Source organism: Habropoda laboriosa, unplaced genomic scaffold (genome assembly GCF_001263275.1).
Source record: "Habropoda laboriosa isolate 0110345459 unplaced genomic scaffold, ASM126327v1 scaffold2, whole genome shotgun sequence".
Taxonomy (NCBI): Eukaryota; Metazoa; Arthropoda; class Insecta; order Hymenoptera; family Apidae; genus Habropoda; species Habropoda laboriosa.
This window is the reverse complement of record NW_017100190.1, coordinates 2,196,846-2,209,903: the sequence shown is the minus strand read 5'-3', so window position 1 is coordinate 2,209,903 and position 13,058 is coordinate 2,196,846. Positions and strand designations below refer to the sequence as shown.

The window sequence follows — 13,058 nt, the reverse complement described above, 5'->3', positions numbered from 1 at the left end:
TTTTCCTGGAGACCGTGGCCGTAACTCATGGGACTTGATGGATGGACGAGTTGCCGCGCGTTAACACCTACGAAGCTGTGGTCAGCATAATTCCAAGCGGTGGTGGTAAATATGCGCCGGTTTAAAGGCTGTAAATCCTCCGGGAAAACGTGGCTCCGTGAAAAATACACCGCGAGCAATTTTTCCCCTAGCGCTAAACCGATCTTTATTGTTGATACTGTGCAACGAACGCCGGATAGCAATTTTATATATCGGCGAACAGAGTGCGGGAAGAAGAGGCGATGAAATTCACGACGAGACGAACAAATACATTCGCAGTCTCGAACATATTCCATTTAACAATTAAAATCTCGTGAAGTTAGTTTGAAGAAATTGCAGAAATTCTAAAATTCACACTGTGTATACTGCTTCTTGATTTCAAATTATATCGCAGTATTTTATACCGTTTTCCACTTTCGTCCTCGCGTCTCGGAAAGAGAAAAATGGAAACGCAGGAGAGGGTACTCGCGTTCACGTTGAGTCAGGTCAGGCCTGGTTGGAAAAAATCATCGTGGAGGAAGACGGATGTGGGGGATCGCGGGGACAGGAAGGCGAAGAGGCGGAGGTGGCGCGAACTATAACGCATCGAGAATTGATTGCATCCGGATCGAGCGGCGAGTAATTATCCTTGGTTATCCTTTAATCCAGCGATTACCCGCGTATCGATGTTCCGTCGGGTGATTGATTCGAGCGAAACGGGCTCTCCTACGCTCCACCGAGCAACGCGAAGCGATCGTGTCCAGGTATTCAGCGGACCGTTCGGAAGAAACGCGGATGACGGATTTTACTCGTTTCTGTTGGTCGAAAAATCGTCGAACGACTGATAATTTATCGGTTTCGACCAAGTTTTAAGCCTCGGAATGATCCTCGGCGACGAATAACGCAGGGGAGCGAGAAACGTGCAACTTGGACGTATTGTCAGCACGTGGCTGCTATAGTAGAGAGCGAATATATTTGCTGGTCACGGTCATTCCACCTCCGTCGCCTTTTCAGTGGTTCGCGGATCAACGTCAGTTTTCGTAACCCGTAAAATGGTAAAATTCACTTTCAGAGCGTATACTTCTCTCATTTTCTTTTCTTTTTTTTTTTTTGACAGTATACTCTCTTCGTCTTGTGTTTTGCGAAAATATAGCGAGTGTAGTTTAAGGGAGAAACGGAAAGATTCCACGGAACGACTGTTAACTGCCCCAACTGGTAAAAGTGGAACCGAGAGGGATGGCCTTGACCGGCCAATATATTTGGCCTCTGCTATAGTCTAGACCAGTGTTCTTCAACCTTTTAACACCGGCGGCCCGGCGAAAACAGGAGACATATTTCGCGCACCGGCGTCAGCCAGAAGTAAAAACCGACGTAGATAGAATTTTATTTATCAAATCTAATGTTACCAAATTACAATTCTTGGTTAGTGCGACATCTGCTGCTGCTTCTTTGTAAGCAAATTTGACATATGTACGTTTCAACGTCCATCTGATTTCTCTGTTTGGTTCTTATTACTGACACAGCAAATATTTAACAAATTCTTGCTGACCACCGGTTGAAGACCACTGGTCTAGACTTCGGTAATTTACGACTAAGACCGCTCGTATCACCGATAGCGACGCAGCGCACAAACGATCGTCGAAAGTTCGTCCAGCTTGGAGAAAAATTGCTTCGATAATTTATCTGTAAAATGATCATACGGAGAAACTCACGTTAGGTGAAAAATGTTCGCAGAAGGATGTAATCAAGCTGGCTTTCACCTGGTCGCAGGACAAACGCGAATTTCCCGCCACTCGTCGCGCCCTAATTAAAATTCGTTCGGCGACTTATTCGTCCGTGTTCCTCCGCGGCCACGCGTCGCCTAACGAGTCGCTATTTTCTCCGTGCCTCGAAAGTCGAACTCTCGACGGGCCCTGCGAGCGCCGCTTGGAATTTCGCATTCATATATTCAATTTCGACGGAGCAGCCTGCAGGGACCGGAAGCACGTTTCGTCGATCGAGCAAGGGATCCAGGCGCGCGACCGGCCGAGTCCACGTTCGAAAAATCGAATCGATACACTCTGTTTCCTTCGCCACCTTCCTCTCGCCCACCTTGCAACGAGAGAAGAGAGAGCGTGAGAGGGGGTAAAAAAAGGTGACACTTTCCAAGGTGGAAGTTCGATCATCTCTGGGTGGCTGAGGATGGGCGAAAGTTAACCGGTCGATCGAGAACGTTGGAAATTTGATCTAGAGGCGGACTTATCCGCGGAGATTGCCTTCGGAATGGGAAAGAAAGTTTCGTCGGTTTGCTCCATTATCTTGATGGAACTTTATCGGATATTCCTTGGTTCGTCGGATAACTGCTTTCCGTCCAACCGAAACTTCTCCCGCCGTTTCTTGCCCGCGAGAGAGCAACAACGTCCGTCTCCCTGCCGCTATTCTATTCGCGTAATCCCCCGCGTTCTAACTGCCGAAAGAATTTCAGCTGTTTCAAGGTGACGCGTTGTAATCGGGGAACGATCATCGGGATCGTCGTTTTAAAACACGATCCTTCTCTAGTTAAAAACCTCGGCGGAATTGGAAAAGTTTCTCGACTCGATTACAACCAAGACCGCCGATACCGTTTCTCCTTCTGACGTAACCGTTTACCTGTAACGTTACATGCACACCAGCCCTCTCTTATTCGATAGGAAAAAGCTGGTACATTTCCAAGAAACAAGCGTCGTTCCTCTAAGCTTCCAGAGAAGAGAGGATTATTATGCCAATTAGCCAGCACACGGGGAACGGGGACAGATTCGCGTTGCGCTAATTACTCGGCTCGAAGAGGGTACACACACTTCGGAATTTGTCGCTCGATAAATCGACAGAGCGCGGGTGTAAGTGGTTCGGCATATTTTTTTCCCCTGTACACGGACCGGCGGGGCAGGAGGAGAGGGATAGGCTGAAAATCGTTGCTCGTTATCGGCGGAGTTAAACAAACGGGTCACCGTAATTATGTGTATAACTCACACCAGTACGCGCATCTAGGTCCGGGCATGCGCCCGTCTCCGCGCACCTGCGGGCACGAGTTCGAGTGTGCTCGTCAAAAGTGCGCCCGTATCGATTTCGGATATATATATAAAGTAAAATCCGACCGCGAACGCGCGCCGTCTGCCCTACATTTTTTCTCTTTCCCGCGGAAAACGCCACCGGTTTGGAAACGCGCGCGCGCGCGCGCCATATCGCGACTCCTCGACGATCCTTTCTGGTGCGGTGAAACTTTCGGGAAAATCGAGAATTATTTTCCGTGGAAGAAACGCCGAATGTTTCTATTCGTTCAGTGGTTGGACGTAGCTAGTGCTTGAAAATTCAACGCAGCTGTTGAAAATTTCGTAATGATTTTCGGGAGGTTTGTTAAATATTCAACGGGCGTTCTATTATTCGGAGAGAGGTGTGTAAGTCATGTCTAGATACATATTTAATAAGGACTCCTCTGAAGCTTCACACCTAAGAAAATACTCGGGTTGCTACTCAACAAGTCCTCCCTGTATTAAATATCCAAGCACGTCGTGGGTCTCGAAGCCCTTAATCGGTTTACTTAATCGAACTTGCCGCCTGCTCGTAGACTTACAACTTGCTACGTGGAATCTTGGAGGTAGGTCAAGGTAGAGAGAGAGAGAGTACCAGGAACACTCCTGCTAATAGTCAAATATACGATCATCCCTACCCGGAGCTGGTAACAGCAAATTAAACTTGTTCATCGACAACGTGTAGCAAATGGGAAACGAACTTGTACGTTTTCCCAACTGTTTTCAACGGTATTTTTGTCAGCAATTGCCTCCGTTGGAGGAAACAAGAACGGGTAGGTTGGTAATTAGCACGCGTACATCTTCTCTATGTCGAAACGAACAGATACACGCTGATAGACGAGCGAATTCGGAAAACACAGCCGGGTTAAACGACCCCGTATATATCCCCGAGTTTCGTCGTTCGAACGCGATAATTATTCGTTCCGGCGCTTTTCACGCCTCCGCTGGGATTCGACGTTCGCTCGTCTACAGACGCGCGTCTTCCTCTCCCCGCTTGGTGTTTCATTTAATTAACGGGGAAAGTGGGTTGAGAGCAGCCGCGTTTCAACGATCGTCGCGTCTCCGTATGTATATAGTAATGATAATAATCCAGAGTTCCGGTTTTAATAACACTTGTTCCCCGGGAATCCTTCGTGTTCACCACTGGGCAAGACAACCCACGAATTAGGTTAAAGCTGGAGGAGAACGTTTCCACTGGAGCTTCCTTGTCGATCTCTGATTTATCAACTAAAGCACGCTCTACGTATCTCGTTCGTGATTATCCAAATTTTCTTACAATTTGGTGATCTACTTTTCGCTATGAATCATCCGCTTTGCTCCTTTGATTTCGTTCTTCCTACCAAACAATCCGATCCTCGCGGGACACTCATCCTGTCATTTGCTTCATTTGCATAACAGTTGCCCTAACGTGCTCTCTAATTCGTACGCTCGATCCCCTCCTCTAACTTCTGTACAACAGAGAGGAACGTCTCGGAGGTGGAAGGAAGAGGCGCCGAATCGAGCTGAACTTCGATTTTTGCCCGCAATTTCACCACCCCTTTCCATCCTCCGCTCGACGTGTACGCACACGTCGTTTAATCGCGTCGCGTGCACACAACGAGAGCCAGGCCGCAAGAGCGGTGACCGTCGGAATTGCCGTCAAATAATTTTTCCACCGCGTAAAAAAAAACAGTTTATTTTTCATTCCACGTCCGAGGGCTAGCGTGTTTGTCCGCTGTCGCCCGATCGATTAACCCGATCGATCGCAAATTTACAAACGCCCCTCCTCCCACTCTCCTGCATCAACCCTCGCCGTCATAAATTCCTGCCCACGTTGATTTTGCTTACCAGGAAGTATTCGTTTCGTGTTCTCCCATTTTTCTATCGCGTCGAGCAATTACATCGATCGATCGTTTAATAATTGTCCAAGCAAGTTTTGAACACACTAGACGAGCATTCGTTACAGTTAATCGATACAGAAGGATCAAGTCTCCTTGTTTTCTCTTATATCGATTTAACACGTCGATTCTACCAAATCTTGAATTCTCAACGAGCTTCCGTAAAAATGCCGCGTAGTTCTGGTCAACGAGCTTCCCCTCACACCCCTATTTATTGCCTTCAAACAACCTCCACCGCAAATCTCAGGAAACCACTCCGGTAAAGAAACTTAGCAAGAAAATTATTTAGCAGGAAAATTCTAACGTAGTGAAACCAAACGAGTCTACCCTCTCTAGTTGAGGCTTTTCGAAATTCCTAACCACTGGGCGAGAGTCCAACGATCCCCAGTCTCAAGTAGCTTCCATGCTCCAACTTTGTCCAACTCGAACACTCTTTTTCCCTGGAACGCGATCACAGTCTGTCCTTTTTTAGGCCACAATTCTATGGGATCGGGGCCCTCTATACCCGTCAAAAGGCAATAATAACAAGGAAACCAATAGAAGATAACCACCCCATCTTTGGTTATGGGCATAGTCCCCTGAGAGATAGCGGGGTTCAATTCCCAATTGAGTTCTACAAGCGGTTGTTATGTTAGAGAGGAATAATTAGAGAGAGGATAAGGCAGAGAATAAAAGGCTTATAACACGTTTCTTTGCCCTGAGCTTGCTACAAAAGCGCCTAACTCGCCAGTAAAGCTACATAAATACGAGAGCCGTGCCTTACACTCGATTAGACTAAAGCTAGAAGTTGTATATATACAAACGGTAGCCTTAGCGAGCACTAGCGAGAAAGGTCAAGGGCCCGTCCCTCTGGCGGCGAAGCGTAGAAGGTCCCCCACAGTCTCTCAAGTTTTTCCTCGACTTCCACGTGTCTCGAATCGACGAGACATCTTTTAAAGATGAACGTTGCCTTTTTTATCCACGATGATTGGCGACTTGCTTGACTCGCGATTTCTAACGAGTCCGATAGAGGATCTCGAGGCTCGTGTGCGGCCACGTCACGCCGGAAAGGCTCGGCCAGGATATATCCTGGCGGAAGAGGGGCGGACCAAGGCATCGATCTCTCAGAGGAGGCAGGCGGACACAGGTTCCAATTACCGCCGCTTCGAATTGGCCGTGTTTCTCCGGCGAACTCGAGGAATCTGCCTGCGATCGAGTCGAGGCACCGCCCAACCCACGTTCCCTACGAACTCACCAGCGATTGATATTCCTCCGTTTCCTTCTCGAGGAGATCATGTCTCTCGTTTCTGCAGCTGGCTTCTCATAGCGAATGCTAGCAACGAGATGGAGATGCTGTTGGCGAGTTTTTGCCAGCACGTTGCTAACCATGATTTTAATTGGACGATGCTGCGTGAACTGCCTGGCGAATGTCTTGAAAGCAATTAAGGGGAAATTATGCAGGAGGAGAGACGTTAATTGGACGTCTCTAGGTGTTGGGAGGTTCTGGTAGTTTTGCGACAATCGTTGTTATCGCCGAATTCTTTTCTCGGGAGATCGAAGATCGTGGTTTGTGTCGTGGGATATGAGAAAGCTCGATGAACGTCAAGTGTAGATTGTATCGAGTATTATTTTCACGAACAAATGTAATTTAAGTGCAGACTTACTTGTTTCAGAGGCTAATCGAATTTTGGAAACTGGCGAAAAAACGAATCCTAATTTTCTGTGTAGCACTGCAGATACACTATTTTTATAAATTACTGTCAAGAACCTTAAGAGACACACACTACCGGCCAAATGTTTGGAATCACTGTACGTTGTAAGTTATACAAAAATTTCCAGAAAAAGTTAGCAATTTTAAGAATTCTTTAACCAACTTTTTGTCATTCAAATCAATCGAAGTGAGGTCAGGTGCTATTGGTTTCCACGACATCAGTTTCAGGTTTATAAAAAATTAGTAGCAAACTGAAGATTGATGTAAATTGACAGGTGATTCCAAATTTTTTGCCGGTAGTGTACGCTATTAAATTTATTTTTACAGCACAATGATTTAATAAATAAAATTGCCAAGGTAGTCTAAGACACTGCACGTCTGTGGTGACGTCTTAAAGACGTTAACTATTACAATAGTTTCTCTACGAACATAATGGGTGTCCCAATACTACCGAACGGCAGTTCGCTTCAAGTTTCCTTCGCTGCACGAGTGTCCACGAAAGTAACGTACGTAGAACGTGGTACTAACAGGAAAAACCGAACAGCGAAGAAAGGGAAGAAAATTCTAGTCTACGTAAGGCTGTTTCTACGTCACGAATGACCGAAACTGTCACCTTTTTCTCGTCGAACGAGCATCGATAGACCCTCGAAAGCGACGTAACCGTCCAAGACACAGTAGAGACGACTTTATTTAGGGAGGATGATCGACGTGATCGATTCAAGGGCACCGGTTGTGGCCACCTTCCTCATAACGTGAGCCACCCGTTCCAAAACTGCGGGAATATCAATAGAGCTGCTCCTGGTATAGTAGCTAAAGAAGGAAGCTAGGGAGGGAGAGTGTGTTTCAGTGGCATACTCGACGCCAGGCATCTCGAATGAATTTATACGGCGACCTTACCTCGAGAACGGAATTTTCAATGCGGCTGTACACTTATTGGCTCTGATATATTCCAGGAACTTTTATTCGAGATCGTAAATTAGCACGATATTGCTGCCGGAGTTCCACCCTTGGAATTGCACCCCTTCGTCAGGGTACAGGACACAGAAAATCGCTTTATCGATAACGATCCCACGATTTCTTCTTTCCTACTACGCCCCGAACCGTCTGTACATATATATACGTATATACTTGGAGACTCTCGATCAAACGAGTTTGCCGCCTTTTATTTACGACTACTCGGGCGCCGGTCGGCGACTTCTTGCCGAATCCGACGCTTCTTTCCAGCTTCGAGTCGTGCTCTAAATTGAGTCCAAGGTTTCTTCGCAGTCGCCTCTAGCCTGCTCGAACCGAGTTTCCTTAATAACACTTTCGAAACCGCCTCGAGTTTCACGGGACGATTCGCCTAGCAGGTGGAATAGCTCGAAGCTGTCCGTTCAACCGACTTCGTCTGAGAAATCGATTCGACGATTTTCTTATGCTTGCGCATTTAACACCGCAGCCTCGATCCCTCGTCCATTGTACCAGTTTTCGTATTCTTCTTCGGCTGCGCCTCGAGCAAAAGTGGAGAAAAGTTTCGCGGATTATTGGTGAAATTACCGAGTAACGTGAAGTTGCTTGTGCTTTCGCTGGTCGCGACGACAACCTTCCCTTTCGGTTTCTTTCGGGAAATTCATTGCTGTTGGACTCTCTTCGGATTTGAGAAACTTTCAATTGTACAACGAGAAGTGTTCGATACCAACGACCGAATAATTGCTATGCAATCATCGTTCTTCTTGTAAAAAGTACCATTTTCGAGTATCGACATCTTCTAACGTACCTGAATAATGACTCTCGATCCAATTAAAACTCCCTCCGCGAGATGCACGCGTTGAAAAGATGAGGGAAGAGCTGTCTACTTGCTCCACAAAGTGGAATTCAGCGATTGAAGACAGGTCGATGGCGAAGAACGGGGCCTCCTCCGCAAAGAGGATCTGAAGGGTGGCGATTAAGGCGGTGGAAGGAAGGAAGGGAAGGATGTCGGCTGGTCGTTTGTCTTAATAAAGTGCGTGGAAGGTATGGCTGTTCGGGGTATCTGACTTATGGCTAGTCATCCGAGTAGGCTGCGCCCTTCTTACGACCCGTTTCCACCACTTTTTCCCTGCGATATTCAGAAGGGTTCCTCTGGTTCTGGGGGTCGTTAACCCGGCCTACCGAGTCCATCAATCGAACGAGGGTGGCTGGTTAACGACGCCAAACATTCGTCATCGGGTGGATGCTTCCTTCTTCCTCTCCGTCTCGCTTCGTTTCATCCCCCTCTCTCTCTCTCTCTACTCCTTTCGTTCGAGCTTCTCGAATGGCCTCGCAACCGGAACATTTATTGCCGATTAGAGAGGCAAATTGGGATAAATGAAAAGTTTCTCCCTGGACTAGGATCGGTCGAGGTATTCTAGACTCTCTGTTCTTTTTTTTTTTATTTTCAACGTGAAAGGTATTAGCCAAATTTGTAACTTAATATACCCTACGTAACAAGAAGTTCGACCCAGTTTTTACCCCGAGCAAGTGAAATATCGGCAAAGAGAATTTTCTATCCGATCGCGATTTTTTCCCACTGTTCCATTTACCTCCTCCCTAAGGCTGGCTCCTTTAGCGTCCGCCACTCGAGCCCCTTGTACTCCAGCCTCAGACCAGAGAGCCTAGATTTGCATAAATAAACAATTATTTCCAGCGATTGTTTTTAAGTGGGGAGCGTGGCCGGGATAAATATCGGCCGATAAATATTCAAGGTTCCCCGTTTAAGGGCCGTCCTTTTTACCGGATCAGGCCAACCGGTCACCCAATGATTTATCATTCTCCTCTTCTACGCTCTTTCAGCTGTGTCGCTGAAATTTTCTCTTCTTAGAATTCTCGCAAATTCGTGCAATTAGGTACTCGTGAAACTTTCCAAACACAGTTTCTCTCTAACGCAGCTCTTTTCGCAGACTCGACGTACAGATCTACCTTGAATGTGCGCGAAAAATCATTTCGCAAACTATCCTCGTCAAAGGGAACAGGAGAAATTCTAAGCTCGGAGTCGTAAGCCCCGCCGTTTCAAGATACTTAAGCAGATTCAGTTGATTTTAATGTACCGTATGAACATAAGTTTGCCAGTCGTGCTAAAGCTGGCTGATGCTCTCTCTCTCTAAACTCGCTAAACACACGTTGTTTCCACTCTCTACGGTAACTCTGAACTCTGGCTACAACGCTATTCTCCGTTAAGAAGCGACACACCGCATACACAAACCCTCGGAACCACCAGTTAGCCACGCCAACATCCGTCCGCATTCCCAGGATCCCTAACTCCCAAGCACAACATTCGCACTTGCTATCATCCCACTTCTAGAAACCTCTCTGTAGTTCTCTTACCGCTATGCTTACAGCTAAACGCGTTCTTCCGCGTTCTGCTTCTTTATAGAGACGTCCGTGGTGCTGCCGTCCGCCGCCTCAGACCTGGACAAGATCCAGCAGCCGGTGAAGGTCGTGCTATCCAGCACTTGTCATCACGCGTACACCGCTTGCAAGTGAGTAGACGCTCTTGTTAAAGTGGACTCCTTGGCTGGAGCTGGGGAAAGGGTTAAAGGTTAACCTGCGCTTTCTTCGGAATTCCATTTGTAATCTCATTCTGGAGAAGTAATTTCAGATTTTCTACTTTCAGTTAGGGAGATTTGCAATTTAACCCTTTTGGGGCTGAATTCAGATTTTTCAGCAGTGCAGCGATAGAGATATTTGTAGGGTTGAATTCTCGACACTTTATTAAGATTTCGAGGTGCTGAATTAATAAAGATACGTACAGTGTGGAATTCTTGACACTGTGTTAAGATTTTTCAGCAGTCAATTGATGAAGATATTTATACCGTTGAATTCTGGACACTTTAACCCTTTCGTGACCACTGGACCACCTGTGTCCCACTTGAGTACTCGAAGGAAAATTCATCTCCATTCATTATTCATTAACACGTCGACTGCCACGGTGGTCATATGTGACCGCAGATTGTTTCTCATGTAGAGCCACGGCGGTCATCGGTGACCGGAGTGCTTCACATGTTTATAATTGTAAAAGTTGAATGAACATTGACAGTTAATGAATTTCGAACATCGTCGCTGATTAGAGAACACTATTCAACGATTAAAAATTTTTATTAGAAGATCAAAAATGAGAGATTAATTTTTATCAAATCTTCTATCTACCTATCTACCGGTGTATCTTTGTTTCAAAACTTGCAAAATTTTTTTTTTCTTCTTTGTCAAAATGAACGAAGATCTGTTTACTACGTTGCTATGATACTGTTTGAGGTATATACCACATAACGTAAATAAATATTCCAAAATAGTTAACAAGTGTGATCGAGTGCACCGAGGCGCCACGGTGGTCACCGGTGACCACCAGAAAGATAAACGCCCCATGGGTAAGAATGTTATTATTTCGCCATTGTATGCTTAGAATAATAAAAATACTTTCGTGGCGCCCTGAGCAAAACACGTGATTTCAGTGTGGCAGTCGACGTGTTCAGTTCTTGAAAAAAGGGTTAACCTTGCTCTGTATCTATTTTTCTGACACACGTAAATCGATCTACGCCTTCGTTATCTTAACGAACGTGTTCCTGGTTAATATACGATCGGTTCGATGGATTCCTGTTCCAGAAACGATCCAGACTGCAGGGCCCTAATGGAACCTGTGCTGAACAACTGCGGTTCGACGAGCTGCGCGCGAAACGAGTGCATGGACGCGCTTCAGAACTTCTACAAATCCGCCAATCACAAGCACTCCGTGGAGATCGCGTTCTGTCTGTGTAGGTGAGTTCGAAAAGTAACGCGCCAACGGGTAGAATCTTCGTCGAAAGTTGGAGGGTGTAACGACAGATTTTCTACCAGAGGCGACGAGCCGTGCGAAACAAAGGAAGGAAAGAAAACGAAAAAGGGGGTGGAAAACTAAAATTTCGTGCTGCAATCGCTTCTTGTCAGGTCGCGCGATAGTCGTCGAAATAACGAGATAAAAAATTCTATAAATCCGCGACACGCGGCCCGTGTGAAAATCGTTTTCCGCTCGCACCGGTTCGCCGCGCGCCACCAGAGGAAAATATTCCGGCGTACTCGCAAATCGATGTCTGTCGACGGTGAAAAAAAAAAGGAAGAAAAAAAAGCGGGAGAAACAAAACAAAAAAAAAAAGAAAAACAGGATGAGCCCACCACTTGTCGGGGCACACGGGATTTTATGAATTTGCATGTGAACCGTGTTATTCGTCCGTTGAAACGAGGAAGGCTCTTTAAACGACTCGAAACAAGTCGGTTCGTTGTCGAATAGATCAGACACCCGGTAGAACGACGGAGGGATTCGAGAAGACTGTGAAAAAAAGGTTCGTTCGCTGGGTATATCGTTTTACCGGCGAAAACAATTAACCTATCGTATATGCACCAGAGAGAGAGAGAGAAAGAGAGAGAGACGTGCGTCAAATTCGGCCGCTAATTAATTTGCCCGCTTGATTAATGAAGGATCGAGTAACCACGACCGCCAAAGATATTTTACAATCCTGTTCATCGAACTGATTGCGTTGCAATCGTCGACCAGCAATTCCGATCACACGCGTGGATGGTTTGAAATAAAATCGAGGGCTTGGTAGAGCGTTCAGGTGATTGAGTTTATGGACATGGACGCCTAGCCGAGCTATTTTTCAGGGGATTTAATTAAAATTTTGGCGGTATAGTCGACCGTTAGAGGCAAAAGGCAAGGTTTAAAAATTGCTCGATTTCTGCAGATTCGATGGCAATAGAAACGTCGTTAACCAATCACAGAGCGCTCGAGCTATTCGTGGATACAGGTCGGTCCCTTGATCGGCACCTTGCCAGCTGTTAAAGTTAGGCGAGATGCTCGAGGTCCTAGGAAGACCGCCCAATGTCTGAGAACTCTCAATCTTGTCAAATTTTGCTAAGGAGAATCACGACTATCCTCGTTTCATGTTATAAACATTTTTTCGTTCAATTTGTACAAATTTAAAGAGTACAACGTTCGACACTTTATCTACCGCTCATAGTTTGGCGCGGATTCGTCGCCAGTACCGTGTCGGTTTTGGCTATTGCGCGGAAATAGCGTGATAGCGCTCGTAACAGACGTCACTCTCCATTTACAATACTAACAAGTGGACGTGAAGCAGGAATTGTAGCAAACGTTAACCAAAGAGAAACGATGATCCATCTAATCGGAAAACCGTCGATTTTACCCTCGAGTACGGTAGACGAAGATTATCTCGCTACCTGTTCTCCCAGGATTAAAACCAAATTAGAGACTAATGCGTCGCCGAAAGAAAAATACTTGCGCTAACATAGAGGAACGTGAGAACGATTGGAAGGATTATTCGAGGCTGACAGACGATACAAAGAAGGAAGTAAGGTTTCTCTGGAAACGCGTTCCGTGGAACACGACTCAATTAAAGCCGCTCGTCTTTGTACGTTTCCCGTAATCCTGAGTAAACTCGC

The 13,058-nt window shown here is 46.2% G+C and overlaps 1 protein-coding gene across 1 annotated transcript in view; it reads left to right on the top strand.

Annotated features, from left to right (window-relative positions):
- The window catches only part of LOC108579866, a 300,343-nt gene that overhangs the window by 250,485 nt on the left and 36,800 nt on the right, over positions 1-13,058 (top strand). The window contains exons 8-9 of the mRNA XM_017943486.1: positions 10,003-10,108; positions 11,229-11,381. Coding sequence (XP_017798975.1) covers positions 10,003-10,108; positions 11,229-11,381 — 259 coding nt within the window. The remainder of the gene's footprint in view (positions 1-10,002; positions 10,109-11,228; positions 11,382-13,058) is intronic.